The 20262-nt window shown below is 46.3% G+C and overlaps 7 protein-coding genes across 7 annotated transcripts; 3 read left to right on the top strand and 4 right to left on the bottom strand.

Moving 5' to 3' along the window:
- Positions 1-119: 119 nt before the first annotated feature.
- Positions 120-2587, bottom strand: C8R40DRAFT_1206171 (WD40-repeat-containing domain protein; the record flags this gene model as incomplete). The annotated part of the gene is made up of 8 exons (XM_046233160.1): positions 120-456; positions 514-641; positions 693-883; positions 939-1448; positions 1502-1648; positions 1702-2135; positions 2204-2399; positions 2471-2587. The coding sequence occupies 8 exons, from the start codon at positions 2585-2587 to the stop codon at positions 341-343; spliced, it is 1839 nt and encodes a 612-aa protein (XP_046082868.1). The 3' UTR covers positions 120-340.
- Positions 2588-2659: 72 nt separating this feature from the next.
- Positions 2660-4804, top strand: C8R40DRAFT_1174225 (signal recognition particle protein; the record flags this gene model as incomplete). The annotated part of the gene is made up of 8 exons (XM_046232153.1): positions 2660-2737; positions 2800-2964; positions 3019-3117; positions 3170-3681; positions 3733-3981; positions 4034-4345; positions 4394-4617; positions 4671-4804. 8 exons carry the CDS (start codon positions 2660-2662, stop codon positions 4802-4804), a joined length of 1773 nt encoding a protein of 590 aa, XP_046082867.1.
- Positions 4805-4913: 109 nt separating this feature from the next.
- Positions 4914-5423, bottom strand: C8R40DRAFT_1053740 (uncharacterized protein; the record flags this gene model as incomplete). Its single annotated transcript, XM_046224883.1, has 3 exons — positions 4914-5057; positions 5111-5293; positions 5346-5423. Coding segments are annotated over 3 exons (405 nt in total), but the record flags the coding sequence as incomplete, so codon positions are not given.
- Positions 5424-5854: 431 nt separating this feature from the next.
- Positions 5855-11083, bottom strand: C8R40DRAFT_1174223 (SH2 domain-containing protein; the record flags this gene model as incomplete). Its single annotated transcript, XM_046232152.1, has 13 exons — positions 5855-6155; positions 6211-6296; positions 6348-6478; positions 6534-6716; positions 6768-7776; positions 7826-8002; positions 8053-8601; positions 8659-8991; positions 9048-9350; positions 9406-10128; positions 10180-10297; positions 10353-10773; positions 10831-11083. 13 exons carry the CDS (start codon positions 11081-11083, stop codon positions 5855-5857), a joined length of 4587 nt encoding a protein of 1528 aa, XP_046082865.1.
- Positions 11084-11210: 127 nt separating this feature from the next.
- On the top strand, positions 11211-11714 carry C8R40DRAFT_1053788 (diaminohydroxyphosphoribosylamino-pyrimidine deaminase; the record flags this gene model as incomplete). Its single annotated transcript, XM_046224886.1, has 1 exon — positions 11211-11714. The coding sequence occupies one exon, from the start codon at positions 11211-11213 to the stop codon at positions 11712-11714; it is 504 nt and encodes a 167-aa protein (XP_046082864.1).
- A 738-nt stretch (positions 11715-12452) lies between these two features.
- Positions 12453-13246, top strand: C8R40DRAFT_1174221 (ribosomal protein L24e-domain-containing protein; the record flags this gene model as incomplete). Its single annotated transcript, XM_046232151.1, has 6 exons — positions 12453-12504; positions 12552-12603; positions 12663-12680; positions 12733-12805; positions 12861-12997; positions 13057-13246. 6 exons carry the CDS (start codon positions 12453-12455, stop codon positions 13244-13246), a joined length of 522 nt encoding a protein of 173 aa, XP_046082863.1.
- A 45-nt stretch (positions 13247-13291) lies between these two features.
- Positions 13292-20257, bottom strand: C8R40DRAFT_529797 (uncharacterized protein). The gene is made up of 16 exons (XM_046235358.1): positions 19902-20257; positions 17660-19849; positions 16922-17603; positions 16756-16868; positions 16599-16703; positions 16380-16550; positions 16062-16322; positions 15924-16010; positions 15761-15873; positions 15641-15708; positions 15266-15587; positions 14548-15220; positions 14371-14497; positions 14163-14317; positions 13544-14110; positions 13292-13492 (listed from the first exon to the last, which is right to left on the bottom strand). Exons 1-16 carry the CDS (start codon positions 20106-20108, stop codon positions 13337-13339), a joined length of 5997 nt encoding a protein of 1998 aa, XP_046082862.1. The 5' UTR covers positions 20109-20257; the 3' UTR covers positions 13292-13336.
- Between the last annotated feature and the right edge of the window lie 5 nt (positions 20258-20262).

Here is a 20262-nt window from a genome sequence, read left to right as displayed (position 1 = left end):
CATTGGCGCCATCTTGCCGTTAGTAAATAATCTATGCGGTTTGTCGGTTGGAGCCACAGATACAGTTCGCCATAGCGGCCAGGGCATAGCTTTAACACGCAAGGTCTGGGCTGCTTAGTTGTGACGATAACAACCATCGTATGAAATGATAGCTTTCGTTGCATGACGGATGTCAGGTAAAAGTAAGTCCTGAGTTTGATATTCGCGAAGGATCAGGCAGAATCGCTCATCAGATCACGGTCTACTTAAAAAATCCTGAAGCTTTAGGAAGGCTCGGCGCTCGAGCTGGAAATATTGACCCAGAACAAGGGTCTAAAGATTCCGAAAAATACCCAAAGTGTCATTGAACATGTTGGATGTCATGAACAAATACCGTTCTAGTAGAGTCACCTTGGGACTCGCGATTGCTACGATTACTACTGGCGCTCACCAAGAACCTCGATCCCGAATCTACCACTACAACGTTGTTCAGTACATCACTCGAAGGGACGATCGAGTTTGAAATTGACTTACACATTTGGGATATGAACCCTCCATGATGTCCAGGAATGACTTTGAATTGGGTCCCGCCTTTGGTTCGACCTGAAGTATCAGACTCTATGGTTTCCGCGTTCCATAGACGTATGTTGTCAATAGAAGCACTACAGTTAATATAAGGATTCATACCCTAGGATAACAAGCAAAGAACGAACCAAGCTATATGTCTATTATCCGGGAATCCAACAACGCATGAGACAACTCCGGAGCGTGAAGGATTGCGAAGTGTTTTGAGCAACCTCGGGCCATCGGGAGTAGCACGTCCCGATTGTCGAACGTCGTAAATTTCAACTGTGCCATTTCGCCTTCCAGCATAAATCTGATTACCGTCAGCAGACCAACAAGCCTAAGTAATACAAAGGTTAGAAAGACAGGAAGAATGATTAGAGAGAGAGACATACGGAAAGACACCACGGAGGAGTTTTCTCACTTATCCAGAGTCTCCCTACTCCTTGCCCAATTGTATTTACTCGTTTGTCCCACAGCATGATTTGACCGTCAATAGCAGCAGTCATAAGTATATCAGGAGAGAAGGTTTTGTATCGCTGAGAATCTAACAATGGTGGTGCGCCTTTAGGAGGTGCAATAGTACTTAAACTGGGTTTGGCGATTGGGACAGCTTGGGAAGTTACTCCGTCCACGAATGGTTTATGGCCATCTTCTGGCTCGTCATCGAATAACGGGTCAAATGACACGTCGGATCTAGTATCGGAGTCGATACGAGTGTTTCCAGTAAAAGCGGGTGGATCGACGGTTTGTGTGTCTTGGGGACCCTTGTCTTCATATCTGAGCATGATCGGCGAGCCTGTGTCTGTATAAACTGCATTCTCGGGTCGCACGGCGATGCATGTGAGCTGTGCTCCATGTGAAGTGAAGGTTCTACTCTTTTGCCCTGTATTTAAATCCCATTGCTTGGGAAAACGATGTTGACGACGACGACTTTGGATAAAAGAGAAGGGCTTACGATAGCCTCGCCATCCCAACTCGCACTGAATAAGCTTTTCTCGTCATGATTCAAAGATAGCGAAGACACCAGGTCGCGATGTCCGACTAATGTATGGCACAAACGTCCAGGTTCGTGACGGACCGTGAAGAGGTTTATAGGACCACACTGGACCACTTAATAGATTAGCTTGAAGGAGTGAGAAAGAGCTAGATTCATACATTGGTACCAGCCAAGACCCATAAAGCATCAGAATGCATGGCCAGACTGTGCACTGGCACTAGAGTGCGATCTTCATTTACACCCGAAAAGTTTGAAGAAAGGTTGTTTTCCCACCAAAACCGATGATGGCCGGCCTTCATGAGACCTTCTACAACACCTGTGTGTTGTCTTTGAGGAGCAGAAAGAAAATTCTTTGAGTTCAAAGCCGTGAAAATGTCATAATCGCGAATGTAGCCGTCTTCTGAACCGGTAAGGAGATGGCTCATGCAACTAGAGGCTGCAAGGGCATTGGTAGGAGCAGGATGGGGAATGGCGCAAACTGCCTCGACTACGAAGCCTCGAGGTACCTTCGCAAGTCGAAGAGCCCTTTTGCGGGCTCCTGAGGGTGAAATAGGCCGATTACGGAGACGCGGAGGTGGTGCAGGAGACGGGACTTATTATAAGAATAAGGATACAAGTTAAAACGCATATATTCGGGACGTTCTGGTGAAGATACCATACCTTTACTCTGTTCCTGCTTGTCGAATTCGTCTGGCTCAGGAGATCTGCTGGAACTGCCAGTATTCTCTGCGGCAGCACTTGCTTCAACTTGGGCAAATGCCTCGCTCAACAAGTCACCAGTAATATCAATTGCTGGCTCTGAATCATCATCTTCAGCCTCTTCAAATCCATCTTCGGTGTCATCAGAAGGGGAATCCTTGAAGATGAAGGGGCAATAATGCAGGATATTAGAACAAGAACATTGAAATTCCGAGGACGAAAACACACGTCGTCTCCGTCTTCAGTAGCTTCCTCAGCAGCATCCAAGTCCTCAGGATCTTCCTCGTTATACTCTTCGACATCCTCAAAAGGTTCCTGTTCATCCTCGGAGTCGCTGTGAGCCATATTTCAATTGTTCGGATGAGCCATCACTGAAAAAGGCAAAGAAGCCTCTAAGCCTCTGATCTCTACCACGACATGGTCTTAGCAGATTTAGGGCGAAAGCTCAATGCTGCTCTTTCATCACTCAATAGAGCTCCTATCGTAGACGAGAAAGTTGGTACTAGCCCTGCTCAGCATCCAAGCTGCAAATCATTCTGACTTCGTGCCTTACTTAGGTTGTTGACGCAACATTGAAAGAAATCACTGCTGCTCTCCTCGAATCCGATGTGAATGTTAAACTAGTGGCGTCTCTACGACAAAAAGTCAAAGCAAAAGTCAAAGCCGCTTTCGAGTCTTCCGATAAGTCCAAGGATGCGAACCGGAGAAATACGATACAGAAAGTGCGTTAAACCTTACATCTCTATGTTATGTTTCTCCCGCTGAGCTACACCTAGGCCGTTTTCGATGAACTCGTACACTTGGTGGATCCTGGCGTAGAACCGTACAAGCCGACCAAAGGGAAGACCAATGTGATCATGGCTGTCGGTCTTCAGGTGTGTTCCATACGCTAATCACTCAGGCCGTTTGATTGAACCCGCTACACAGGGTAATGGTAAAACAACAACGTGCACCAAGCTAGCTGTATACTACCAAAAACGAGGTTTCAAGTCGGCAATCGTTTGTGCAGATACCTTCCGTGCAGGCGCATTTGACCAGACTCGACAATCCGCGACAAAAGCGAAGGTTGCATACTTCGGTTCGTACACTGAGACTGATCCCGTAGCAATAGCAGCTCAAGGTGTAGCTAAGTTCAAGAAAGAGAGGTTTGAGGTTATCATTGTGGATACATCTGGCAGGCACAAGCAAGAGTCAGAGCTTTTTGAGGAAATGGTGCAGATCGGAGAAGCGGTGGATCCGAATATGACCGTGTTAATCCTAGATGCCAGTATAGGTGATAGTGTTTTCAGTTCATTTCATCACCGGGATGCGACTCATCAAAGGTTCAAAGGTCAGGCCGCTGAGGCTCAAAGTCGGGCATTCAAAGAAACTGCAGATTTTGGTGCAATTATTGTCACCAAAATGGATGGCCACGCAAAAGGTGGAGGCGCAATATCTGCGTGAGTTTGATTTGCATGCGAACCATTGAGCAAATCTAATACCGTGTATAGAGTCGCAGCCACTAAAACCCCCATCATCTTCCTTGGTGTCGGCGAACACCTTCATGACCTCGACAAATTTTCTCCCCAACCTTTCATCTCGAAACTACTTGGCCTCGGTGATATGCAGGGTCTCATGGAGCACATGCAGGATTTGGCTACCCAAAACCCGGACAAGCAAAAAGAAATGGCCAAGAAACTCGAAGAAGGCAAGTTGAGTATACGGGATTGGAGAGAACAGATATCGAATGTCATGAATATGTAGGTGACTTCGTATACATCGACGAAGTACAGTTGCAAACATCATTGATAGGGGACCAATAAGCAAAATCGCATCAATGATACCTGGACTGCCTCAAGAACTTCTTCAAGGTTCAGATGAAGAGGGAACACTACGAATGAAGCGCATGATCTATATAACGGACAGCATGAACACCTTGGAGCTCGATTCTGACGGATCACCCTTCATGGAAATGGGCAAGGACGGGAAACCGATAGGTCTAACTTGGCGGGTCACTCGTGTTGCCAGAGGAAGCGGTACTAGCGTTCGGGAAGTTGAAGAACTACTTTGCCAGTACCGCATGATGGCAAATATGGCAAAGCAAGCTGGTGGAAAGAACGGATGGTTCGTCATTCCGTTCTCATGTTATTTTTCACTAATTTGCTCTATTAGGTTATCCGCGATGCAAAAAATGCAAACTGCCGCTGGTGGGAAAGGTCGTGGCGCCAACGGTATGCCGACACCAGCGCAGATCCAAGCCATGCAACGCGCAATGCCACCTGGAATGCTACAACAAATGCAGCGTCAGATGAGAAGCGGCGGGGGCATGCAGGAAATGATGAAAGCCATGATGCAAAGCCAAGGAGGTGACCAGATGGACATGGAGGAAATGCAACGTATGCGTCCCCTTCGTCCTTCATAATGAATTGATTTATTCAGAATTATCCAGGAATGATGTCGCAGATGGGCAATGGAATCGGAGGGTTGGGTGGACTAGGTGGACTTGGTGGGTTGGCTGGTGGGATGCCAAACATGGGTGACATGTTCAAGATGATGGGTATGGGTGGCGGCGGAGGGCGGTGAGTGGTCATTCACCTGAGCGGAAAACGTGTAAAATTGACCATGTAAATATATTATGATGTACACTACCTCAGCAAGTATATATAAATACTGTAAACTACAAAACGGACGTTCATGACGTGTGTTCAGTTTTCTGTTGCTTCAACCATTCCTTCTTTTGTTTAGATGCTGCAGACAGGTTTCCGAAGATGAAAGCCGATGTGCGTTTATCGGCACCAGTCTTTTTGGAAATACGAACGGAAGATCCAAAGACCATCTTCAAAGGAAAAGATATCAATATTATGTTTTTCTTTTGAAGTGGTCACCTACAACCCAGAGGCCCCATAATCCAACGACAGCGGTCAGTAAGCAATGTATTGTGGCAAGAGAGCCAACGGAGCGGGTATTGTAGGATATGAAAGAAGACAGCAGACATGCGACAGTGAAAGGCTTGAGCAATGGATGTTCCGGCTGGCTAAGTCCAAGGAGTGGCAGCGGAGAGGAAGAAGGGATCTATCGCAGCTTGATCATGCAAAAATACGAGATGGGAGGCATGTAAACATACATTCAAGAGCAGCGCAATAGCAATAGTGAATAACCAAATGCCGAAATGAATCGAAAGAAAACGCTCCAAAGGTGTCAACGTTGAAGGCGTGTTTGTTGATAGAAACAACAGAAGCTGGGGATATCGAGAAGATTGCAGCAAGTAAAGTAAGCCTAATAAATAAATCAAGCGAAGACTGAATGATATCGGAAGAACAATACGGACAGAAAGGCCGTCATCATCGTCCAGGCTGATATAGCTTCATTATTAACAGCTTCAGACAAAGGTTGGATTTCATGGTTCTCCTCAGCTTCTTCCTCAACCGAGCGTTTTGAGAGATCCTTCATTTCGATAGAGCTCATGGTGGTAAATGAGACAGGTGCTAGGGCGCCTATTTCTACACTGATCGTTTTCATGTTTAACTATAAGCATGGGTGTTGTAGGTAGAAGTACACAGTGGGTACAGAACAAGCTATGAGCCAGCAGGAACCAAATATGCGAGATAAAGAAGTACGAAATGCAAGAGTCTATTATCTGAAACGATTGTTGCCCACAGAACCCACGGAGGCATTCATCATGGCTGCTCGTGCAGGATTCATGTTTCCCATGGATTGAGCGGGATAACCACGAGGAGTTTGATAGCCAGCATAAGGTGGTTGTGAAGGTGGAGCGCCATAATTTGGACCTGGCGTGGTACCTCCGTATGGGTTAGGCGTCCGTGAAGGCCGCACAGAAGGGGTGGCATATCCAGGACGTGCAGGCGTACGCTGCCCAGCGCCATATGGGGTTTTCCCTCCCCCGTTTCCTAAATTTTGTGATTCGTGCAAATGCCTGGACGGGGTAGATAAGATTATCGGAACATATGAAGAGACCTAATGATGCTTACCGAACTTTGAAAGCATCACATAATTCTGGGACGCCTACTGCAGGGGCCTCAAACAGATAGTATGCCTCAGGGGTGACTCGGACAGGCTAGTAATTGATTATTTACTTATGGGTGTAAAAGAATAACAGACCACGTACCCATGTTTGAACGGTAGAGTCTTTATTTGCCAAAAAACACAAGTTAAAGTGTCCTGGTCTCTTGCGATTCAGGGTGAAACCGTACATACTCTTCGCTGGATTGGCGAGAAGTTGATTTTTCAAGAAGAGATCTGGAATACGGAATATCATTTGAGGATGAAACCCATCATCGAGGGAGCTACTTACGCAATTCGTCCTCGGAACCAGGTTTGAACCGGTCATGCGCCATGAGGTCTTCAACACGTCGACTCATTGCATTTACATGTCTGACGATTAATTCATCGAGATCGATATAGGTATGGCTAGCATCCACGACAAACTGAGTGTCCAAACTCTGTCCGGTAGGATCGTAGCCCTTTTCAGTTATATCTTTCAATGGAGTTAGTCACAAGTAATGATTAAAAATTGTCTCCTACGCACCAATATGCTGGTACAACTTGTCATCCACTTTCCAGGTTACTGCCAGGTGGTCGATGCCCTTGGAAGACGGTCGTATGACAACATCTCCACGCTGTTGACCATCCAGATACTGTTCTGCCTGAGAGGTGTTGAAGTTGTGGAAATTAGGATGCTTGATGATACGACGTGTTTTTGTGACTTCAGCTCTCTGTTTCCTAGCCAGGATGTCCAAATCCTTCTCGTGCTGAGCGCGATTCCAATACACATCAGGCTGTTTCCTTCGGAACTCCGTGTCGTTTTCTACAACATCACTCCAACGCGAAGACAGTTCAACTTCATAAATGTCGTTTTCATGATCAATTCTGACATCGATGATGACTCCTTGTATCGTTTTGCCCTTGACGGGCTTCTCGGCGCCGGGTGTATCGTCAACCAGATATTCTTGCTTGATAATGCCCTCCAACCCAGAGTCTAGACGAACATGAACGCTATCAGGCCGTGTTCGGAAGACCAGAACTGATACGATGAGACCGATACGGAGCGTTTTCTGCGTCTCGCCACTCAACATAGTCAAAACATTCCAGCCATCGATGGGTGGAAATGGTGACCGCTGCTCTGAGAAGGGTTTGAGTAGCTCATCTCGGATCACGTTGAGAGTATGACGCTTCAGTTCTTGGTTTGCATTGAACAAACTAACGGCGAATTCGTCCAGGTTGAGTTCTGAGAGCTTCTTGTCATTTTCGCGGTCCTGCATGATGAGTCCCACTACGTGCGAAGGGTGCTCGTCGTGAATATCTTCTTCGTCCAATTCCAGGGCGTCAGTCGCCATTTTTCGAGCGAGTTCATAGTCCTCAGGGTGAATACGAGTGTCATCTAGGGGATCTGGAGCTTGTTCATCGTCTATACGGTGTTTGACTTTCATATCGTCCTGTTCTTGAGTAATGCGTAGGAATCCTGCCGCATTCAAGAAAATTTTGGTAGTGAGTATACCGCTCTTAATGAACTGGTTCCGGTTGACCAGACTTCCGCCCTGGTGAAGTGTTCGTAAAAGTGCAATCATTGGGCCAGATGAAGCTTACCAGTCCGTCAATCTTTGAAATCAATTCTCGGGCCTTTCTTGGACCGAAACCACATACGAAGGGCAAAAGATACTGATAGTATCGATCTGTAACGGTTCGATTGATATCCACTCCGACTTTATTGACGATATCGACAAGAGCTTGCTCCAGGGCGACAAGCAATTTATCTTTGGGGACCTGTCGAGAAACATGAATAATTACGGCATATGAGGAATGCGTTGACTCACTAGGTGTTGGTCGTCATCATCGAATGATAATGCTGTGATATCAGATCCGACTGCAGCGTATTCGTTGAGAGGGCTCTGAGCGTATCGTGCAAGACCAACACAGTATCTAGCATTAGGCGGAAGCGAGCTGAACTCGACTTTTGACCGAGGACTGTGATGATAAATGCGCGCGAGTTCGTCCGGGACGTATATCACGGGGATATCAAAGGAATCTCCGAACGTAGAATTGGGATCATAAGAAGAACGGCCTGAGACAATTTCTTTGACGCGCTGGGATAATTTGGCAGTAGCCGTGGTGAATCCTCCAACAATGATAACGTCCGGCTTTCTTCGCCTAATGATATCAACGAATTCATCTCTGGTTTCGGTGTCTACTAGATTGTCAATCTTGATCCATTCACGCATACGCCCACCGTCGTCCATGAACACCACACAGATGGCATCCTTTTGAGGGTCTCCCTTGCCCCAGGACACAGCCAACACCGAAGGCGTGTCGCCAAGCTTCATCGGAGAATTCTGTGGATTGTAGTAGGGAGAAACGTCGATTCGCTTGTGTTTATAACATTGAATCATCAAATATCTGTTACATTGAGCAAAATGACTCACCTTGCGCAACTGATCACCACAGCGATTGGCAACGTAGTCTTCCTCCTCTTCTCTGAGGAACTCCCTTGTCCATTTGACCGCCGCAGGTATTAAGTGCTGTTCCATGACTTCCTGAACTACCCGTGACCGTTCCTCATTCCAAGCCTTTGTTGACTCCCGGAGCAGATCTGACGAAAAGGCATCTATCAATCTTCGCTCGAAATTGGCCTTGATGTCAGGAGGAAGATAGATTGAAACAGTGACCAGAAGTTCCTGTTCAGCTTTGAGGATGTACAGAAACTGCGACGATCCTAACACGTTCTCGATAGGTTTGTTATAGAGATACTTGAACGGCTATGTGGGCGATTTGATGAGCAACAAGTCTAGAATATGTTAGGGAATACACTTACATAGTAGACGTGTTGCTCATCAATTTTAGCTCGACCTCGCTCGGTAGGGCTGACAGAGACAACAGCGTTCTTCTTAAAAAGCTGTCGCATGTGGTCGCGAAGAAGAGGATCTTTGCCCAACTCAGTGGCAATGATCATTCGAGCGCGGCGAAGAAGCTCCTCAGGAGCCAGGGCTTTTGCTGGATCTGGATCTGCAAACTGCTCTGCGTAAATTAGAGGATCAAGGTTTTGATTGTCGACATAATGTAAGCGTGTTTCATTCACAAAATTGAGTACGACTTCATGTGAAGCGATACCAAAGCCCTGGTAAAAGAGGTCAGCATCTGACAGATGAAGACAGCAAAGACAGGAATTGTACATCAGCAAGCCGTGAAACAATGCTCTTCTTCGCCAATTCGTATGCGGAAATGCGACTGGGCATTTTGTGTTTCTTCTCTACTTCAGCTTCGTCGTCATCGTGGAAACGGAACGCAGCGACGTTCTCCTTCTTGTCTTTGTATTTCATGAGTAACCATTCACTAGTATCCGCGACTAACTCCACACTGTCAATCGCAGGAAAGATCTCATCTGTGTAATAAGTGTCGGTAACCCCAAGGCGGCGATATGAAGCTGACAATGCGTTTCGCCGCTCGACAAGAGACCGGTACTTCTGGCCTAGTGCATAGATGCGCCATAATTCTGGAAGGGATAGGAGTTCAAGACGAGGGGAGCGCGTGTCGTTGACGTCGAAGTGGGATATATAATCGCGTCTATGTGTCCAAATGAAAGGTACCTCATATTCCTCGACAAACATTGCTCGAAGGGCAAAGGTAACAGCCATGACCAATTCTCCTTGAAGATGTTGATAAGCCCCGTTAGCACTGAAGAACTCCTTCTGCTTTTCGGGTGACAGACGGAGAGTAACCCAGCGAGCACCATCCTTGTTGAGATCCTCTGCAATGATTGTTTGATGCAGCGATATACTCGCAGCTTCCGAGAGGGAAGAAGTTGTTAATTGCATACGTTCTGGCGTGTCTCGAGCTCGAATGAGATTGTCATCCTCAGTCAATAGATGTTCACGAATTTCAGAAGGTTCGAATACCTACATTAAAAATATAAGGAAGATTACACGAGAGTCTGAGAAAGAACATACATTTTGAAGGGTCATGTCTTTCTGCGTCTCTTGCTCATACTCTGCCTCCTCATCTGCAACCAGAGCCCAGTCATATTCGTGGCCATCTCCGAAGACATCGTGAATCTCGGCCCAAGCACTGCGAAATTAGTTAGCAATAGGTAGAAGTATACAAAAATGGTGGCAAAACAAACTTCGCATCAATGCCAGCAAGCTCAGGATGAGCTCCACGACTTTTGCGTCGAAACTCTTGCTGCTGTCTCCTTCTCTCCTTGCGCCTTTCCTCACGAGCTCGCTCGTCCATTGGCATACCACCCTCTTCCTCGTCGTCATATTCAATAAAATCATCTATATCCCCATCCGCATCGTCATCAAACTCGTCTCGCTGATCATCCCAGATTTGCTGAATATCTTGAACTTTTGGTAACGGGTCGTCATCCAAGTCTTCATCAGAAGACTCTACAACTGCGCGACGTTTGGAGGACGATGCTGTCGGAGGCGATTCTGACGCTCCTCGCCTAACAAGACGCTTCAGCCTCGACTTCTTAAATGTTCCACCAGTATTTTCCTCCAATAGATCGAGGTCATCTTCCTCTAAGTCTTCTTCCTCTTCACCTGTTATTTGACAATATTCATAAAGCGAGTACCTTGAATAACGAAACGAAAACGCACGTCTTCGCCGATGATGTTTCTTACGTCTCTTGCGTCGTTTCCGTTCTTCCTCGTCATCCTCATCATCCTCGTCTTCATCCACGATGAATCCTTCTCTGATGCGCCTTTCTTCGTCCGCATCTTCCTCTTCTTCTTCCGAACTATCGTCTGGCTCTCCGGGTCCAACAATATCGCCCTCTCCTTCCTCCTCCTCCTCAGCAGCGCCCTGCATGGGATCATCTTCAGGCGGATACGCAGAAACAGGAGAGGCCATGTTTACAGTCAAAGTTTACAATGACTGGAAGCAAAGCGCACTTTTTCGTGGTATTGGTGCTTATGTAATTGCCCTCCCACGTGTCGTTAATGCCATGAATCTTCTTTCCTATACGAGCCCTATACCGATGACTTCCGAAGGCCAGCATCTCCAATTCTTACGACTCGCTTTGGATGAGGCCAAGAAATGCACACCGACCCCAACAGCCTTCTGTGTTGGTTGTGTAATCGTATCTTGCCTTGAAGCTGAGCCAGTTGTGATATCTGCTGGATATTCTCGCGAACTTCCAGGAAACACACACGCTGAAGCCAACGCACTATCCAAATTCCGCTCCTTATCTTGGGACCAACTCTCTAAATTCAATGCTTCTGCCCAGTCACATGCAGATATCCTTGCGTCCGCTGATGTCTATACCACAATGGAACCTTGTTCAATCAGGACATCCGGGCTGTCGCCATGTGCGGAGGCACTTATTGATGCTCGGGTGAAACGTTGCTTTATAGGCGTCGGTGAACCCGATGATTTTGTACACTGCGAGGGAGCTCAGAAATTAGTCGATGCTGGGATAGATGTTATATGGCTCAAGGGTCTGGAAGAAGAATCACTGAACGTTGCTCGTAGAGGCCACTGATGTATTTATCGCGAGCGAAGCGAAGCAATACTGGCTAAAGGTATATTCACATATCCTACGAGGTCACAGTCACATCCGTTTGCACGTTTTCTCTCTCTGCCATGGAGGTGTGCCGGCATCGACAAACCATCTAAAACTAGAATTTAGAAGCACCATATCCTGGAGCTCACATGCGAATGCACGTAACCATCGTGTCTGCAGGCTTACATATGTAGGGAGAGTTGCAAAATTGGCTCAAAAGAGCCTTTCCCATCACAAATTCCTGTCAGTATGGCTCAGAATTTATGCTGATACCTTGTATCTACATACACCATACCAGCTTTTTTTTCAATGGAAAACTCATCTCAGAAAGCATTCCATTCACTAAGGGTTACAGCTTTCTTACAACAGCTTCGTGTAGTATAATTGTAGAGCAGGATTAAGCACATAAAAAATACATGCATATGCTGCTCTTGAGAATTTTCCGGAAGACCTATTCTGGAGTATTAAATTATAGATAAATATGTGGTTCTGCCTAAGGCGGTGTCCCACAAGGGGACAGCCCAGCCGGGTTCAACCACCTATTCCTTGAGAACGAGGTATGCTGAAGAAAAAACCTTTTTTATTTTGGAGCGTTCCTTTGATGTGGCCATTGTACGGGTCACATCAATAACGTTTCGGTACGGGATGAGACCGCCGGTTCGGCCCTCGCCGCTTGCGGCACCCCCAGTTTTATCAATCTATCTGCAACAGTCCACGATGAGAATTGAAAAGTGCTACTTTTGCTCAACAAATGTTTATCCGGGACATGGTATGCTCCCCTTCAGATCTTGATCCTCATACTGATCCTTTCCATAGGTTCAGCGTTCGTCAGGAATGATGCCAAAGTTTTCCGATTCTGCACTTCGAAGTACGAGGTTTTTTTTCTGATCGTCTTTCCTGTCCAACTCGTCCTTTCTCTCTTATTAGATGCCACAAAAACTTTAAGTAAGTCTCAAAAATGTGTTCGTTATCACCTGTATTCATGAACATTTTCCAGAATGAAGCGAAACCCGAGAAAAGTGAGATGGACGAAGGCATTCAGGAAAGCCGCTGGCAAGGAGATGACTATTGTGCTTATCTCGTCTTTCAATGGCACAAAGTCGCGACTGCTGATATATCTGACAGGATGCTACAATTGACTTCGAGAAACGTCGAAACGTTCCTGTTCGCTACGACAGGGAATTAATGCAGACTACAATAAAGGCGATGAAGCGGGTTGGAGAGATCAAGCAAAAGCGAGAGCATGCTTTCTGGAAGAACAGGTACGTTGTGTGTTGACATGTTCGACACTTACGCTCTGATACATCCACGTCCCATTTAGGATGGCCATGAGTCGCGAAAAGCAACGTCTCCACAGAAAAAAAGCGGTCGAAACAATAAAATCCTCAACAAAACTCGTCCAACCCATAGCAGCATCTTCGAAGAAGCGGGAAAAAATCAAAGTTCCTGCGAAATCGCGGAGTGCTCTTGTGCAGGGCGAAGGGCGCTCCATGACTATGGATATAGATTGAGCTGGTATGTATCTAATGTTCCTTTAGCTACTTATATCATTACAGTGTTAGATTACTCGAAAAAATCTTTAAAACGCAAAGGGACCGATGTTAGCGATGTTTGTATTTTGCATCATTCTCGTGCCGGAGATTGGGATCCAGCGTATTATGAAGACCGAGCAGGGTTTTGCTCACAGCTTCACTAGCCCCGATCATGGGTTTGAGAACCGCAATAGGGACAGCTCGAATAACTGAACGAACTGGGCCCTTTAGAATCGCTGTCAGTCATGGCACGAATCTTGAAACAGAAACATTTACTTCGTTTCCAGATCGTTCGTAAACTTCCATAGGAACTGCTAGGATGGTTTGGGCTGCAGAATTGAGATTTCTCTGCAGACTCTTGTATGCTGATTGCACTCCCTCTTTGACATTTGTTGGTTGGTCAGCATACTTACTAATAAGATCAAGAGCATTCTCTTCTTCATCACTACTACCCCCAAACCCAATATCCAAAAGGTCATCTCCGAAGTTAGGAGACCGAAGTGTTTCGGTCGTTATGGGATACTTGAATTGTGGACCCAATACTCCTTCAGCTTGTTCAAGAATGACTTGAGTACCTGTCGCCAACTTGGCACCAAGCTTGATTGCTTCAATGGCAGTTGATTTGACAAATGCAGTCGTGCCCTTCTGCACTCCGCGCACAATCCGACCATCTTTTTTGTACTGCGCGATTGGCAGTAGAACAAGGTCGGCAATGCCAGAGCCAACATTTACCACGGAGCGGATAGGTGCAACACCTGAAATGACGTCGACCAATTGGGTTGCTTTCACGTCGGGTGTCCACAGGTCGTTGAGTAATTCACCCAGGCGGGGCCATCCAGTAATCTATCTTCGAGCTCTTCGTCAACATCAAGACTGAATTCAAGGAACAGCGTACACCAGACAAAGTGATATGCCTCAAAGTCATCTCGGCGCCGTCGAAATGGAAGAAATTCATGAGTTCTATGGTTTTCCCTTCTTTCAAAGCACGATAGTCCACCCTCCGAGGCTTATAATCTAACTTCAAGTCGACAGGAAATATCTCTGCCAGTTCTGTCCAACTTCAGTTAGAGGGATTTGACACTTGTATGACGGGTTTAGCCTACGGAAATATATCCCTCCGTCAGGATCAGTAGGCGTAGATGGTCTGGTAGGATCGGTAAAGCTGAAGAACTTCTTCAAAAAGTCCAAAGCATCTTGATCGACATGCAGCCGGAGAGGCAGAATTTTGGCCTACCTGGTTTCAATCACCAACTTTAAGACAAAATACAAGTTTGACCTACCTTCAACCTTGCTTCCTCTGAAGGATCATTAACGACAGGACGGACAGTGCGAAGTTCCACCTTGACCATGTTAGAATCTGTTTCACGCACATTACCACGAGAGTCAGATCGCAACGCGGTTAAGAACTTTTTCCAGGTAGAAGATTTAATATGATCAAGAATTTCGAGGTCTTTCATAGTAGCAAACACTCGCGAAACCAGAGGATCGTCGGGATGATATTGAGCGATATCGGCATCCAATCCAGAAATCCGAAATTCAATGCTAGGACTCTTTGCGCGCGCCAAACGCTTGCCATTCAGCCGAGTGGCAGGTGCTGAAGTTTTAGGTTGAGAAGGAACCGGCAGTGATTGCCAAGAGCTCTCGGTCACTGTATCTATATCCTCCTTTAATTCTTCATCTATGGCTGCAATTAGAGCATTTGAATCAAGTTCGTCCGTGTCTTCCTTGAGACCGATGTATACTGAATTGAAGAGGAGTGCACTCGTTTCTTCACCTGCGAACTGCTGGGTCTGGCCTTTGGCGACAAGTTGTCTGATCTTGGCTAGCCGTTTACGCATTTCTTTGACCTCGTTTTCAATGGTCCTGCGAGTAGTCGACCAATCATAGCCATCATAAAGAAAGACATTAATATCAGCGTTGTGGACTTCCACGTGAAGAGTGGTGTCTCCCATACTAGGATTCGGTCAGTAAAGCTTTCGAGATATAAGATTTACGAACTTCGTCGGGCTATTTTCCGTTATTGGTGGGAGACTATCGAAGTGAGATTCCACGAGCTGAAGACCTTCAGGTCGAAGTATTCGGATTGTTTCGCCTCCAAGTCTTGAAACAACACCGTTGATATCCTCATCACTGGATGGGGTTGGAATGACTTCCTCGTCATCAAAATCATTCAGGTCTTCTTCGCGAAGCTCTCTCAAACCTCCAGCTGCGCCGAAAGATTCATCAAGATAGTCAGGATTCCTCGGTAGGTCGTCGTAAATCATATCTGGGGCAGGTCCAATTTCGGGTAATTTTTTGAATGCAAAATTGTCAACAGAAGCTGCGGTTTATCAGTAAGTTGGAATATCAATATTGGCGAACACAAGAACTGACACATTATACCCCTTGCGTTATGCTGTTCTTCAGATATGACCATAGGCTTCCTCTTGGGTTTGGGAGTTCTTGATTACTACGATGTCAACATTGGAATTCTTGGCAGAGAGAATTCCATACTGATGTTCTGAAGTGGGATTCAAGGCCGTGACCAAATCGCTGATGAATACACTTATTGCGCTCATTGTATCAGCACATAAATGTAGCCGCAGACCTAGGTTTTGTATCACGACCTGATGGCATTTAGGTATTACATTGGGCAAGTAGAGATATGGATGCGCACGCGTGTATCGGGAGCTGTTGTGCTTTTGAGAGCTTTGAAACTAAGCACGACGTTCATTATTTCCGACAGTAAGACGAAGCCGCATTTCTAGAAATTTATTTATTGAGTTGTAGCAAATCGACAAGTGCGAAAACAGACCTTCCAGAACAAGAAGCCTTCAGATGAGGTAGGGCTCGCATGAAATTCAGCCAAATCATCAATGGCGAGCAATGTAGCGGTTTGGATTCTGAGCATGAATTCCAGTTCAGGGGATTCTCCAATGAGATCGGTGGAAAAGTCTAGATCCCCTATGTGAAGAACTAATGCTCCAGAATGGGTAGGGGCTAGGACTTTCATTGATCCATCTACAACTCTAAGTGTGATCTTCGTTCGTTCACTGGGCACGACAGTCTCAAAAGCCTATAAATAGGAAATGAGCGAAAAAATATTCGCTTTCTGAAACAACTTGCAACATACTCCTGGAGGCGCGTTGGCGAAAAGAGTAATATCTGATATCCAGCTGACGTCTGTGAAGAGTTGGTAGGTAAAACCCCAAAGATGAAGTCGTATTCTGGACTCTTTCGCTATTGTCTCAGGTAAAATTACCGATGTAAATCTTAGCTTCAAAAGTGGTTGAGGCGGAAGTCGCTGAAGAACGCTTAGCCTAAGAAATACCTTGACAAGAGGGTGACTCACCAGATCTCGAGGTTTTGTGAGCGAGAGCAACGTGTGAATGGTTCCTTGGCCAGTATGGTCATTGATCAACAGGTTCATAAGTTTTATAGTAGCTGTTGTTTCATCCTTTGAGCAGTATAAGCTATGGCGTGTTAAATTGCAGAGAATAAATTATTACCCTGCCTTCTGGTCTTATCTGTATTGAGACATCGATATCGGAAGCCATCATGTCGAATGGTCGAATATTCATAGGTTGTTCCGCAAGCCTTGGAAGGTGAATCCTGCAAAAAGCTATAAGGACCTCTGGTTAGTAGGTGTTTAAGCGGATGCACTGGCATCCTCACTTTCAACAACAAAAACTTGCACAGTGATGATTGTTTTGAGCTCGCGAGGATTTGATGCAAGACTAGTGACTTCGCTACTCGTGTTCGATTTGGCAAAATAGTGGCTACCAATAAGACTACTGTCACGGCTGGTAGGCTTCTCGGTATCGCCATCACTGTCAGAATATCCAGATGACTTTTGTACCAGTTGGGATGCGTCATCTGCCCAATATTGTAGAGCATCGAAAGAATCTTTATCCATACTCACAAGCAAGGAAGGCAAGGACAACGTTATCATCGTAGTAGAATTGAGCGCTTGTGAGAACTGGGAAAGAACGAAACGAGGTAACAATGCCTGGGATTCGGGTCGGTCACTTGCTTCTTCGTTTTGTAGGTGTCCCAATGACACCACGACGGAAGCCTTCGGACTTCCTGCTGAAGACGAAGCAATGACCAGCCTTCGAAACTCGCTCGTTAAGATTACGTTTCCTGCAGGTTTCAGTCTTCGTGTGGAAGATGGAGATTCAAATGAAGCAGTTCTTCGTGAAGTTGGAATTTGCCTATTTGTGAGAGCAAGGTCCTGAATATCAACCACGACGGCGCCAGAACGCGAGGGCTGATTATAGTTCGAGCTGCATCGGATATTTGTCCGAATGAAGGGGAACTGCACAACCACATTTGTGTTTTTCTTCTGCGAGCGACGCTAAACATCGAAAATCAGCTACAAACTATGATCCACACACATTTGTGACGACGTACTGTGACGGGCTTAGCAGCACCACTGTGTTTGAAATCTTTAGACGTTGGTATTTGCCGATAATCAAGGTCTAAATCGAGATCCTGTAAAACAAGTTTTTCCAAACTCCTCCGCTCTTCCTCATGCTCCGCTGGGATATTATGATAGCGGTTGACGCGCGGAGTAGCTGGAGGTGTATCGCCATCATTGTCACTACCCGAACCGTTCATCTCAGTCTCTAATTGAGTCGCACCAGGAGACTTCAAAGCACTCATCAACTCGTCCACATAAGAGTTTATATTAGTTGCTCCGAACAGATGCCGCAAATCAACGAAAAACTGAAGAGGAGAAAATTCAGCTCTTATGTCGTTCTTCAATAATTTGCCTTTGTGCAGCGGTTTCTCAAGGGACTGCCGCTCGCCCTTCACCGTCAACACTGGGATAAGACTGTCTCGATCAGTCCCTGGAGGCGGAGCATGAGAGGAATGGGACGCCTTGTTTTGTTTCTGTTTCGTCCGCCATGCAGAGGGCTTCATTCCATGCTTGCATGCCGCTTCCGTTGTCCAGTCCATGACATCAAAGTCGAGAAGTATAGGAAACTCCGAAGACGGATCCGGATGTTTGTGTTCGGAAATATGTTGAGAGGGTAATAGAGGGTCGGTTATCATGAGCGGAAAGGCCAATACTTCCGCCTCGTTATTATTGCTTGAGAGACGCGATGCGAATACAGATATCTCGTTTAGCGAGAGGGAAAAGGTGAGAGTGGACGTTTGAGAACCAGAACCCGAATCTGGTTGAGGAGCCTTTGAGTTCATCGTAACGTTTGAAGCGGTGGCTGAGAGGTTATCCAAAAAAAGGCGAAGATATCCTTCGGATAGGGAAGGGGGTACACGCGGACGAGAAAAGTAACCTCCGAGGGAAAACGAAGACGAGGCACCATTACTCGAGGATGCAAGCAATAATACAACCACAGCCTTGACGTTTAGGGATAATCTTTTGTCTGTTCCGAGGCTAAATGGCGAAGTAGACGCATTTGAGGGTTTCGGGGTAAGGGAAACACGACTAGGCATGATGGCGTCTACCAATCGTACGACACTCGGTACATGCCAAGGACGAAGAGCACAACTGATAATCCCTATGTCCATAGATATATGCAGTTCCTCTAGAACCGTTTGCGAGGGTGTCCGACCACGTAGGGATGGCGTAGTCAGCTTGATGATAATAGGATCTACTCCAAAGGACAGGAATACCTCATCGTCGGCTTCTTTAACGTGATCAAGGTCATGTTTAGAGGCCGAAGCTGGAGAAGACAAGGACTCCTCTATTCTGCCTGTATGCTCAGCATATGACGCATGCCCAGAGATAGCGCTTTGATATATACTGCTCGCAACAGAACTAGCAGGAGAGCCGGGGCGGGGGGGTAGGAACGCAAGAGATTGAGACATTGCCCATTGAACTTGTTCATCCATAGATGATGACGACGAGGAAGATGAAGGTGAAGGTGAGCGCGGAGTAAGCGAATAAGATGGCGTTCCTTCAAAGGATAGACGATCTGGCGACAAGGGAACAGCAGAATGAGGGCGCAGGTCACAGCCGCTTAGAGTGATACCAGAAATGGATACAGTGCGTGATTCGCCGGCGCATTCGAAACCATCTGTGATATTTGCATTTGAAGGAGCTTCCGTGCGATAGTTAATGTCTGCAATGGAAAGTGACAACCTACTCGACTGAGGGTGAAGAATGGTTACTTTCGTGTCGGTCGCGTCGAATTCGAATTTAGCCAGAAGACGTTCAATCAAAGTGGCGAACAGAGAGACCCCATCGGGATCCATGTCGGCCAATTCTTCCTCCTCCGAAAGATCCCTAAAGGGATTGAGACCCCCTGGCACGTTTTCGTCGTCGGGTTCATGGTGTAAAGAAGCCGAAGGATCATAACGAAAAGACTTTCGCAGGTTAGCCTCTTCTCGAGGCGTCAGTTCATCCTGAATGAAGGATTCAGCATAGGATGCGACAGATTCTGAAAGATTAATATCAGCATGGTTTGTTGACTCTTGTACGGGAATGACGCGTAATGTGACATGAAGGGAGGAAAGAGAGAAGCCAAGGGTCGAAGTGAGTGGATTAGGCCAGGGAATACGAGCTGTAACAGAAGCTAAAGAGCTATCTACAAGCTCAAGCGGCAAGCCAGTTTGTGATACAATACTGTTAATTGCCTTAGTAAGACAATCAGTACAAAAAGAAAGAGTCATGGAATAGTCTACACACATTGTTATCGAGCTGAAGATCATTGACCTGCACATATCCAGACCCAATCTGAGAGTCTATCTGCTCAACATCCAGCTGTCCAGGTTTGAGTAGATGTCCTAGGGAGCGTTTAAGGACGAAGGATATGAATCGGCGTTGTATGCTGGATGGAACGGCGAAGGAACTAATAGATGGTAGACTGGGAAGCCACGAGGAGAACCAGGACATCTTTGCGTGAATCTAAGGATAGTTAGAGGGTCAAGTCGTGAAAAGGGTAAGGTCTGTCCGATAATGGTTTTAGGCTTTACAGCCTCAACAAGTCCATGAGCGGTAGAGTTGCGAACATTGCTGAATCCGGACGAGGTGAAATGAGGACTGATAT

Source organism: Lentinula edodes, assembly GCF_021015755.1.
Source record: "Lentinula edodes strain Le(Bin) 0899 ss11 chromosome Unknown C8R40scaffold_35, whole genome shotgun sequence".
NCBI lineage: Eukaryota > Fungi > Basidiomycota > Agaricomycetes > Agaricales > Omphalotaceae > Lentinula > Lentinula edodes.
The sequence above is the reverse complement of the archived record's forward strand: the minus strand, read 5'-3'. Positions and strand labels throughout refer to the sequence as shown.